This window comes from Molothrus aeneus, chromosome 16 (assembly GCF_037042795.1).
Source record: "Molothrus aeneus isolate 106 chromosome 16, BPBGC_Maene_1.0, whole genome shotgun sequence".
Taxonomy (NCBI): domain Eukaryota; kingdom Metazoa; phylum Chordata; class Aves; order Passeriformes; family Icteridae; genus Molothrus; species Molothrus aeneus.
Genome location: NC_089661.1, coordinates 15,378,177 through 15,390,217, shown reverse-complemented (window position 1 = coordinate 15,390,217; position 12,041 = coordinate 15,378,177). Strand labels below are relative to the sequence as shown.

General features: G+C 54.0%; 1 protein-coding gene across 1 annotated transcript in view; it reads left to right on the top strand.

Annotated features, from left to right (window-relative positions):
• Nucleotides 1-12,041, top strand: part of PKD1 (polycystin 1, transient receptor potential channel interacting) — an 83,523-nt gene that overhangs the window by 23,058 nt on the left and 48,424 nt on the right. Inside the window, exons 2-4 of the mRNA XM_066560600.1 lie at nucleotides 8,920-8,991; nucleotides 9,479-9,550; nucleotides 10,858-11,027. Coding sequence (XP_066416697.1) covers nucleotides 8,920-8,991; nucleotides 9,479-9,550; nucleotides 10,858-11,027 — 314 coding nt within the window. The remainder of the gene's footprint in view (nucleotides 1-8,919; nucleotides 8,992-9,478; nucleotides 9,551-10,857; nucleotides 11,028-12,041) is intronic.

The following is a 12,041-nucleotide window of genomic DNA, read 5'->3' as shown; positions in this document are numbered from 1 at the left end:
CTAATCTGACGGCCCCAAATCCATGAGTTTTCCCTCTGGGAGGAAGAAAGTAAATCAAGAGGCTCATCAGCTCTCCAGCACAGGCTGTGCTGCAAAATCCTGCTCAGAGTTGGTCTCCATCACTGACAATGCTCTGCCAGGACCTGAGTGGGTTTTCCTTTCTTCTTTTCCCCATCAATGTTTTAGGGGACATCCCATGCTGGAGCTGAAGGATGTTGGTGAGAGCCTGAAACAGGACAGTGAAACAGGGAGCCTCTTCAATGAGATGTTGCTGGTGAAACATATTGGAGATGAAAATCAAGTGACAGACAGGGCTAAAATAGACACAAAACTGTTTTTCCTCAGCAACCACCCAAGAACCTGGAAAACTTGGAGGGGCTGTTAGCTGAAGGTTGAGCAGATTGGGGACTGAAGGGGAAAGGGTTGAGGGGTGTTACTGCCCTGGGAAGGGACAGTGCAGGGACAGGGCAATGGGAGGCTGTGTCCATGTCAGCCCTGAGGCAGGTCCTGGCAGGTCAGTGTGGAGCCAGGCTGGTGCCATCCCCATCCATGTGCTTCTACAGGCTGGGGAATTTGGGAGCAGGACGTGGAGCTCAGGCTTTGCAAAGGACTCGGGAGGGAATGGCCAAACCCTTTAATTTGGTCTGCTCAGCTTTGTGCTGCTGCAGGGATGGGAGGGATGTGGTGGCCCTGTCCCTCAGCCACCTCGTGGCTTTGCCATGAGGCTCTCCCGTGTTTCTGGCTGCAGTGTCTGCTCTGTGTGTCTGCTGTGCCTGCCATGAGGGGCTTTGCTGCTGTTTTCCTCAATCCTCAATGCTTTGTGAGCTCCAGGGCTTGGAGCACCCTGGGCTCGTGGAAGGGGTCCCTGCCTGTGGCAGGAGCTGGGACTGGGGAATCCTGCAGGTCCCTTCCCACCTAAAGCATTGCAGGATTCCTGATCCCTGTGAGGGCTGTGTTTTGCTGCTTGTGCTTTGTTTTCCCTTTGTTTGTGCTGCTGGTGCCTGACAACCGCTGACTGCTCTGTGTGAGAAATGGGAGAGTTATTTCCCAGCTGTTTGAAGAAATGGCTTTTGATCTGATGCTGCCTTATCAGTGCCACATTCTCTCAGCTGGGCTGTGCTCTGAGCTCAGCTCAGAAGTGGCAGGAAGGTTTTTACAGGCCTCCCTGGCTTTTGGAGGGTCAAGCCTGGTTTGTGAATCTCATTCTGTATCAGCGATGCCCAAATTGTTCCCCTGTTCCTTTTGGGGTACAAAACACAGATACCCCAGAGGGTTTCCAAGGGAACATTCAGACTTTACCAGCGTTTGCAGATGGGATGTGTGCTTTGGAGAAGACTCCTGGAGTTCTCCATGTCCCTTGGCTCCACTCCCCTGTCAGCTCAGTGTCACATCCCTGTGACCAGTCCAGCATTAGCCTGAGTCCCCTGCATCCTGTGAGCCCTGCCTGTGGCTCCTTCCCTGTGCACTGCAGAATTTACAGTGCTAGGGTTAAATAGAATTGGGTTTTACTGTTTCTCACATCCCTAGAGGACAGCTGTCCAAGGAAAAGTAATTATTCCCATAGAAAAGCCTCACTTACAAAATAAATACAAATTGAGTCATAAAAAAAGCAGGATGCAAAGATTATCGATGCCATTCCCTGTCCCAGTGGTGAGTTAATTTCAGTAACACCCAAACATTTATTGAAAACTCTTCACTTTGTGTAAGGAAGATTAAGCACTGAGTAGCTCAGCTGTGTAATCCCTAAATTACAGCTTCCAGAGGGCTCCCTTTTTATGGTAAAATCAAATGTTCCTGGGCTCCCAGCAGGCTGATTTGGAGACGTGCTGGGCTCTCAGGAAAACAGAGCTGGGCCCTGGGGTCGCTGTGTGCTGGCACACAGGGCACAGGACCGGGAGCAGACGGGTTTGGGGGAAGCAGTGGGATCTGCATGGAGAGCACTCGGCTTTGGGCTGCACTAGGATCTGCTTGAGCTGTGCCACGTGTGCTCGGAAGATAGCTGGATTCATCACATCTTTGGTTGCTCTGCAGACTTTCCACGAGGCAGATGAGTGTTTGCAGGGCTGACATTTCCCTGGCTGGAGCTGCAGACGGCTCGTTTGCGTGCGGCGCTAATTGTGGGCAGCAGCTTGATTGCAGTGTTTGGGTTCTGGAGCTCTCTGTGCTCCCATCCTTGCCCTGGTGTCACAGGGCTGGCTGTGCCTGAGCTCTCTCCTGCTTTTGTGCCACCTGAAGCCAGCCCTTGGCAGTGAGGGAAGGAGCAGGGCCAGTGCCAGAGGGGGGACCTCTCAGGACAGTGCCATCCCTCTGTCCCCCTGCCTGTCCCTTTCCTGGCCTCCCCAAGCTCCCCTGGTCACACCCCAGGGCCCCCCTCACCTCTGGCTGTGTTGTTTGGGTGCTGGGGATGCAGGGATGGAATCGGCTCAGGGTGAGGATGACTTGGAAGGAGCTGAGCTGTGGGTCCTGGATTTTGGAGCCCCCTGGGGAGGGAGAGGGATGGAGCACAGGGTGCCAAGGCTGCAGGACAGCCCTGCCAGAGCATGACACCCTGCCTGAGGTCACACATGCCCTTTGTTCCAGGCTCCATCCCTGCTCCACAGCCTTATTTGGGAAGGGCTGCGGGGAGCTGCTGGCTGCAGGGCCCTGAGGAGCTGCTCCTGGAGCACAGCTGCTCTGCAGACAGCTCCCACCCGCAGGGAGCCCTTCTCCTGACCCTGCTGGGGCTGCCTGGCCGTGCTGTGAATGCTCCATCCATGGCTGGGATGCCCAGGCCATGACAGGGGTGCCCTGGCTATTGTGAGGGTGTTCTGGCTGTGGCTGCCATGCTCTGGCTGTCCTTGGGATGCCCTGGCCAAGGTTGGGGTGCCCTGGCCAAGGTTGGGACACCCTCGCAGTAGCAGGGGTGCCATAGCTGTGACTGCAATGCTCTGATCATGGTTAGGACACCCTGGCCAAGGCTGGGACACCCTGGCTGTGCTTGGGATGCCCTGGCTGTGGCTGGGACACCCTGGCCAAGGTTGGGGCACCCTGGCAGTGGCAGGGGTGCCATAGCTGTGGCTGCAATGTGCTGATCATGGCTGGGGCACCCTGGCTGTGCTGGGGTGCCCTGGCAGTGGCAGGGGTGCCTTGCCTGTGCACCCTGCAGTGTTTGCAGCCTCACCTCCTCTGTTTGCTCCAGGCACAGGAGCAGAGGGTGTAGGAGGGACTGTGTCACCCAGGGTGCCCCGAGCTCTCAGCTCAGTCATTTCCCTGCTGCTCAGGGCACAGGCTCTCACAGCCCCGTTCCTGAGCTGCAGGATCTGCTCCAGCCTTGCTTTACTCCTGCACACCCAAGGGTTTCCTTGTGTCGGGGCTCAGGGAGAGGCTGGAGCAGGGTGAGGCCGGGCTGGGAGGTGAGGGAGCAGCGCTGCTTCATCCCCTGCTCAGGGAGCCCTCAGTGCTGGAGTGACCTGCTCGTGGTCCTGCAGGACTGGCAGAGACCCCAGGCTCTGCTCCTGCTGCCCTGTGAGGTGCTGTGGGAGGGCTCTGCTCTCTTCAGGAGAGCTCAGCGTGAAGAGAGCGTGGCAGAGATGCTCCTCTTGCCTTGCATTTCCTATCAACAATCAGGGTTTTGCTGTAGGGAGAAAAACATTCCATTTTTAGATGAATTCTTGCGAAAAACTTTTTTGGGGGCAAATTCCTCAGAGAGAGCCAAGGACTTGGGCCAGCATTAGAAACCTCATAAATTAAAAATGCACAGACAAATTGTCCTGGTGCTGTGACAGCCTCAGGGAGATGAGGGTGCTCCCAGGGAAGGCCCCTCTTGCTGCAGTGTGACCGTGTCACAGGGGTCTGAGCATGAGGAAAGAGATGAGGATCTGACTCCATGGTTCAGAAGGCTTGGTTTATTATTTTATGATATATATTACATTAAAACTATACTAAAAGAATAGAAGAAAAGGTTTCATCAGAAGGCTGGCTAAGAATAGAATAGAATAGAATAGAATAGAATAGAATAGAATAGAATAGAATAGAATAGAATAGAATAGAATAGAATAGAATAGAATAGAATGAATAACAAAGGCTTGTGGCTCGGACTCTCTGTCAGAGCCAGCTGGGCTGTGATTGGCCATGAATTAGAAACAACCACATGGGCCAATCCCAGATGCACCTGTTGCATCCCACAGCAGCAGATAACCATTGTTTGCATTTCTTCCTGAGGCCTCTCAGCTTCTCAGGAGGAACAGTCCTAAGGAAAGGATTTTCCATAAAAGATGTCTGTGACAGTGCTGGGCTGCAGCTCTCAGGGATGGTGTGTGGTGCAGCTGGAATCCTTTTGCCTTGGAAAATCCCTGCTTCAGCATGACTGAAACCATAACTGTGGGTGAATGTCTCCATGTGCCATTTCCCTCCTGTCCGTGTTGGAAAAGGCAGAGGGCTCCTGGTGCAGGAGAGCTGTGAGGCTGTTCCTGCCAGGCAGGGTGTCCCTGCCCCTCCTGCAGGAGCACAGCATCGCTCCCTGTGCCCTGCACACAGGAAAATCCGTGGTTTTCCAGATTTCCAGAGCCATTTGTGGAAATAATCTCTATCATCACCTCTGCACACGAGTGCTGCTGCTTCTGCAGTGCTTCCTTGGAGAGGTGCAAGCCAAAAAACGAAGGAAAAAAGGAATCTGATCAGCAAAAACCTGTAATTTTTCCTGGCTCAGGCAGGCAAAAGCACACAGAGCTTTTCCTGCTCTTTTCTGGAAAGTCTGTTCTGTGTGTCAGGCAGGATCAGCTCCGTGCTGCCTTTTGTTCCTGGAGACAGGCAAGTGTTTGCCATGGCAACCTGGGAGGCAGCCCTGGGGCTCTGCAGGGCATCTCTGGGCACATCTGGCAGGCCATGGAAGGCTCTGGAAGCTCTGGGCTTGGCTGTGCCTCACCAGCCATCCCACGTGTCCCTGTCCTTGTTCTCCCTGCTCACAGGGTGTGGAACGGTGCAGCCTGGCTTCCCACACAATCCTGGGGTGGTTTGGGTTCAAAGGGACCCTAAATCCCACCCAGTGCCACCCCTGCCATGGCAGGGACACCTCCCACTGTCCCCGGGTGCCCCAAGCCCTGTCCAGCCTGGCCTGGGCACTGCCAGGGATGCAGGGGCAGCCCCAGCTGCGTGATGGGGTAAGAAATGGGAGCAGTGCTGGGCTCTGCTGGGAGCTGTGTTCCTCGGTGCCCTCTGGGGCTTTGCTGCCCCTCAGGAGCCTCAGCCCTGCTGGTGGCTCTCAGGCCTGGGGCTGCTCTCCTGGGCCCTGCTCTGCCCCAGCCGTGGGCTCCTCTCGCTCAGACGTTCCCCATCTCTGGATGCTTTTCCCATTACTGTTCTGGCAGGGCTCCCTGCACCAGAGGGGCTGGGGAAGCTCTGCCCTGCCTCTGCCTCTCTCCCTTTTTGTGAGATGGAGGCAGAGCCCACAAATGACATAATGAGAGCATGACATCAGCCTTGGCAGCGGGGCCGCCCGTGCTCTGCTGAACATTTTGTGTTCCACGGAGCGAGGGAGCAAACAGCAGTGCCCAAACCCAGCCTGGCCACAGCAGTGGGCAGGAATCACCCCTGGGCTGGCACCGAGGGGGCTCCTGGGCATCAGTGAGGGATGGAGGGGGTGGCACTGAGCCCTCCTGCTGCCCTCAACCCTCTCATTCCCTCCCTCCTCCGTCGGCACTGCTGCAGCTGAGAAAGGAGCCAGTTCTTGGTGCTTTTCCCCCAGAATTCCCCAAGTCCATGGGCAGCAGGTCGGGCTGGTGCTGCGTGTGCTGGATCCACCCTCACCCTCCCTGTGGGTATGGCAGCTCAGGGGTGCACCCAGCATCACACAGGGAGTCCTGGCAGGGCTGGGATGGAGCTGAAGGCTCCCAAGGCTCAGGCTGACGCCCTCATTACTGAATATTCCCTTATTTCCCAAAGCTTCACCTTCCTCACTAAACCACCTCCCTTCTCCAGAGCGTTTGAGTCTCTCCCTTAGCTGGGCTGGGAGGTGGAGCGTGGCAGTGTGGGGAGCTCTCAGTGCCACAGTTTGAGCCCTGTGCTGCAGCTCGCTGAGTTCTGGTGCCCCATGTCCCACAGAATGACGTTGCATGGCTGCCCTTTTGCAGGGCTGGGCAGCTGTGACTCGTGGCTGCCCTTTTCCAGGAGGCACAGCGTGTTTCCAGAGTCCCCCGAGCCATAGGAAAGGACGTTTTTCCTTCTCCTTGTGAGGAGGGCGTCAGGCTGTGTGTGCAGGGAATGTCAATGGAGAGCCTTGTTTGCTGCTGGCTTCAGCTCTGCCTTGAACCTGCTCTGAATTTCCTCTGGCCTGGCAGTGGGCTGGGAAAACACAGTCGTGGCACTTTGGGAGCTCTGTCCCACAGCCTTGCCTTGCCTTTCATTGCTCAGGGTTTCCTGGTTTGTTTTTTTCTCTGCAGCCCAGCTTGCTTCCCAGGCACGTCTCCCATGCCAGAAAGGCAGAACGATGGATGATTTTCCATGCCTGGTGCAGAGGGAGCAGTGGCAGAGGGTAGCTCCTGGCAGGCACTGGCTCCACCACCATCCCTCACTCCTCCCAGCTGTGCTGCCACCAGCAGCTCTGCTTCCCCTGCAGGCTCTGCAGCCAGCAGGTCAGGGAGGGTGAAAACTGAGGGGTTTTATAGCAGTTCCTCATGGGATCGTGAGGGCAAGGAAGCAGCGAGGAGTTGCCCTGGTTTGTGGGTACCAGGGGGTGCCAGCCTGGCCTGGCTGGGGCTCAGCGGGGTCTGAGGGGTGGGAGCCAAGGGCTGGGGATCCCTGGGCAGCACCTGAGCTGTGGTGGAGTGACACAGTGCCAGGGCTGGGTTAACTGCAGCCTGCAGGGGTCCAGCCTCTGGAGCTGAGCCCAGCTGCCCTGGCAGTGCTGGTGGTGAGCATCCCTGCACCCCGGGCTGTGGCTGATCCCAGGGGTGAGCTCAGCTCATCGCTGCTCACCACTGGTGTCGGCAGGGAATGGAGGATGTGCAGGATGCCAGCTGCCATCTCCTGTGTCAGCAGATAAAGGACAGCAAGGCACAGGAGCCCCGTGCAGCTGTTGGACACGGCAGTGCTGGCTCCCCAAAGACAGGACCCCAGGGCCTGACCCCTTCCCCAGCTGCCCTTGCCCCACACTCCCCTGCAGCCAAGGAGCACCTTGGAAGAGGCTCCTGGCCATGGCAGAGCCCTGTTTCTGTCGCAGCTACGTGGTTTGTTTTGGAGGTTTTGCTTGTCTGGGCGAGGAGCAGGAAGGCAGCATCTGAGCTGCAGCTCCCATTTCCTTTCCTTGGACTTGAGGTGCTGCCTAAAAACCAAATGGGCGATTTCCAGGTATTTCAGAGCAGCGGGGGAATATTTGTACTGCTCTCCCTGCAGGGTGGCTGTTGGGGGTCTGGCCCTTCCCCACACGGGTGCAGCAGGGACAGAGGGGTTCAGGGTACAGAAATGCTCAGGGGAGGTGGAGCTGGGGCATCCCTGAGGAGGGCCTGTCCTGGCTGGAGCACCTGGGTTCCAGTCCCAGCTGTCTCTGTGTCATCTTCAGTGGGAGCTGGAAGCAGGTTCGGGGTGGCTTTGCTCTCCCCTGTGTGCAGAGTGGGGCTCAGCCAGGGATGCTCTGTGCCCCTGCACTGCTGTCCCAGCTGCTCTGATCACTGGCATAATCCAATATTTTTATTAATGTCCTTTTTCTGATGTATTTACTGAGCTGGTATTTTGCACATTTCTTGGACTTCTGTATTGGACTTGCTGGTGAACTCTTCTGAATCCACTCTCAGCTTGGCAAATAACTCCCAGACAGCAAAATCAGGGAAAATAAACCTTTTAAAGAGCCATCCATCCCTGTCACTTATCCCCAGTTTCCTGGAATTGCACGTCATTTTCCTGCCAGTTTGGCAGAATTATTTTCATTTGGATAAATGAAGTTTAAATGTCAGATCAAACCAAGAAATAATTGATTAAGGGGTAGGAATAACAGCTGAGACAGCCAGGAGAAGCGAGAGGAGGTGTTTGTAGGAAAAAGGGTGAGAAAGGAGTATGGCAAAGTGTGTCCAGCCCTGTCCTCTCCTGGGAGCTCAGCCAGAAATCCATGAAGGGTGAGAACCATCCCATGGGCTTGGAGGAAGGGTTTTGATGCTGCTAAAAGGAAGTTTAGGCCAAAGGAGATTTTTCTGAAAATGAATGGTGAAGTTTATTGGGAACAAGTGGAGACTGATGAAACTTTCGCTTCTCTGAGTGACATTTAAATGTGGGAGGAAGATGATGGGTGAGGAGAGAGCTGGGCTGGACAGGGACACTTTGGTTTGGATGAGCTGAAGGCTCTTGGTGTTACTGGGAGACTTTTTTTTAAGCAGTGTTCTTTTTAGAATGACAGTCTGTCCTGATTTCAAATGGAAAATATTCTTTATTGCTGCTTTTTCTTCCATTTTAAGCTTTTCCAAAGAGAGACAAAAAGATGTTTAAAACGTGGAGTTGACGCATCAATTGTGTAATTACTGATCAGGGCTTTGGCACAAGAAACACACTTGGAAGTTCATAATAAATTTGTCTCTGAGTTAATTACTACTTGAGTCTAAAGTACTTTTTAATGACTTCTTTGAACCTAGATTAGACCTGAATTCTTTTGAGAGGATGCATCACATTTAGTACCACGTGTGGCACGGTGTAAGTGCTCCAGGTGTGCTGCAGAGTGGGGGCACATCCTGAGGCTCCTGATCTCTTCTTACAGGTTATGTGAGCAGCAAATGCTTTATGGTTTTGGGAAAGGTGTTTGCTTTGGCTGGGAAAAATGCTCTGCCTTGAACACATCCCGTTTCCAGTCAGGATTCTGGCTGGGGTTTGGAGAGGCTCTTCTGAGCTCTGCTCATGGAGGTGTGACAAAACGGGGTTGAACCAAGGCTGAAAATGGGTTTTTTTTTTTTCTTTCCATAGGAATCTTTCCAATAGCAGGATCAGTGGTTTAGATGTTGAGCTATTCAGAAGCCTGACTTCTCTGGCAAAGCTGTAAGTACTTGCTGTTCCCCCCAGTCCTCCCAGTGCCCCCCAGCATGGCTGAGCTGGGCTCTGGCTTGTGTTGCTCTGGTTTGCTTTGTTCTTGCTCCACCTCATCTCCCCAGCCCCACGTGCTCCTGTCCATGGGCTCCTTCCCTGAGGCCTTGAGCTGCTCACTGCAGTGATTTGGGAATTACTGGCATTTGGAGCTGGGCAGGGTTTGACACTCTGTGCTGCTGGATGGAGAGGAGCTCAAGGCCAGAGAAGGAGAATTATCACAAGATGTCCATTGGTACTGGAAGGAACCATAAAGCCCTTAAAGTTCAACTTCCACTGTCCCAGGCTGCTCCAAACCCTGTCCAGCCTGGCCTTGGGCACTGCAGGGATCCAGGGGCAGCCCCAGCTGCTCTGGGAATCTGTGCCAGGGCCTTTTCCCAGGGAAAAGCTGCACTGATGAGGAAGTTGCTTCTAACATGGTGAACTTTTCTCTCTCTTACAGAGATATAAGCCACAACCAGATTTCTACATTAGAAGATGGAATATTTGATAATTTATTTAATTTAAGTGAAATGTAAGTTCATCTTTGTTTCCCAGTTCTTTATTTAGACCTTTCCTTGAAACATCCTTTCCTTTCCTGCTGGGGTGGGAGAGGCTGTGCTGACTTGGAGAGATACTGGGCAGGTGCCCACCCAAGCAGCTGCTTTTTGGGGTGTGTCCAGTTCCTTCCTCAAGCTGTTGGATCCTGTTGTCTGTCAGTCCTGACCTCTTCCTTGCCTCTGCTTCTGTCTCCTGGTTATCTCCAACCTCTGCCGCTGCCTTCTTGTCTTCCTGGCTTCTCTCCCACACCAGCTCTGCTGAGGTTCTTGTCTCTGCCCATGGTCACACTGTCCTGTTTGCATGGTCACACCTTGGGCCCGGAGCATCCAGTGATTCCTGCAGCATGGTAGGTCCTGACTGACGTGTCCAAGTCACTTAAGAGGTCGTCCTTAAGTGATTTCAGTTTTCAGGTTTTGTTTTTTAATTGAAGTCTTTGGATGCTGAGTGAAAGGAGGTGAGGGGAAGCCACACATTTCCAGGAGGGATCCCTGAAGTCACAGCACAAGTGGCAGTTCTGCCTCTGGATGAGCCAGAGGATCAACCCCCTGCAAGAGAGAGAAAAGCTCAGCCCCACACTGTCCCTGAGGACAGGACACAGGGAGCATCCTCAGCTTTGCACTCTGGCTCCCCAGTGGCTCTGGAGGCACACAGAGGCCCAGGGCTGGGCCCCAGGGAGCTGTCCCTGCTCAGCCTGGTGGCACAGTGGTGCTTCCAGCCCCAGGGGCAGCGCTGAGCCCAGCCCTGCTGGCATCAGCTCCACACACAGCTCCAGCTCTGGCCTGCTCACAGCTGAGTGCCAGAGGCTGCAACTTGGATCAAGCTTAGCTGCAATTAAAGTTTCCCTCTTTTCATTGAGCTGCCACGTTGAAAGATTATCATTGACTTTGCATTTCTTTTTTTGACAGATGAATTTTATTCTCTCGGTTATTTTTTCATGGGGCTGTAAATAGTCTCCCTGAGCAGGAGAGGTTGCCCTCATACCCTGGGGCTCTTGCATGGCAGATTTTTTTAGATATATGATTGTGGCTGTCATTTGCTTCTAATTGCAACAATTATTTGTAGAGTTAAAAAAGTACTTGGAGTACTTGCCTAATTCTAGCCTCTAGAAAAATCACGTTAATTATTGCTTGATTCCCTATTCATTAACTCCTCTCCCAGTTATTCCAAAGCCTTTCAGTGGAGTGGCACAGATGGGAACAGGGAGGGCTTGGCACACTGCTGTAATTAAGGCTTAGCACATGTCACATTAATCCCTAACTTGTTCTGATTTCCCTCTGACAGAAACTTAAGTTGGAATCCATTTGTTTGTGACTGCAAACTGTCCTGGTTGCCCCGCTGGGTGGAAGACAGGAAAGTGAGAGTCCTTGAGGCATCAGACACGAGATGTGCCCACCCCCCCGAGGTGGCCAACCTGTCCCTGTTCGATGTGCTGGTCCCCAATGCCACCTGTGGTAAGGAGAGGCTGTGATGGGGCTGCTGAGTGGGAGCGATGGGCTCAGGGGCACCTTCAGTGACCAGTTCTGATCTAATTCATCAGGTGTTGGTCACACAGGCTGTGCCCTAAGGACCAAGGCAGTCACACCAGGGCTGAGATTAGCCCTGAGCACAGAGCAGACACCACAGGGCTGGCTCTGTGACCTGCAGCCCCAGGCTGTCATTCTGCCAGGGTTTGAGCAGGCTGACCCCCAGCACTGAAACCTCATGGGAGGTGATGGCACCTGAGCACCTGCTGAGCTGGCAGGGCTCCACTTTGGGAGAGAATGAACACTGCCCTGATCTACAGCCACCTGCTCCAGGGCATTTTACTGACTGCTTGGCCAGGAGAAATGTCATTCCCTGGAAAAGGGAGAGCCCTAAGGAAACGAATCCTGCCTGGATGCTCAGTTATTCCAGAATAAGAGAGAGGGAGGGAGAGCAAGGACTCCCTGTGGCAGGCAGCAGGCATCTCCTTTAATTTGTGTGACAGGAGGATGCAGGGGTGAGGCTGAAGGACCCAGAGCTGTGTGACTGGAGGATGCAGGTGTGAGGACCCAGAGCTGTGTGTCAGGAGGATGCAGGGATGAGGACCCAGAGCTGTGTGTCAGGAGGATGCAGGTGTGAGGACCCAGAGCTGTGTGTCAGGAGGATGGAGGGAAGAGGCTGAAGAATCCAGAGCTGTGTGTCAGGAGGATGCAGGGATCAGGCTGAAGGACCCAGAGCTGTGTGACAGGAGGGTACAAGGATGAGGCTGAAAGCCCCAGAGCTGGTGGGAGCCAGCTGAGCTGCCTGGTGAGGGCACAGTGTTCCCCAGGACCAAAATCCAGGTGGTGGTTGTTCCTCTTCCCCCAGCAAAGCTACCCCAATCTTGCAGCATCTTGCAGGAATTATCAAAGGGAAAAACACTTGGCGCTGTTACTGCTCTTGATAATTAGTTGTTCCCTCTTGAACTACTTTAAGCCAGTGTGGAAACAATAATGTGAGGCTGC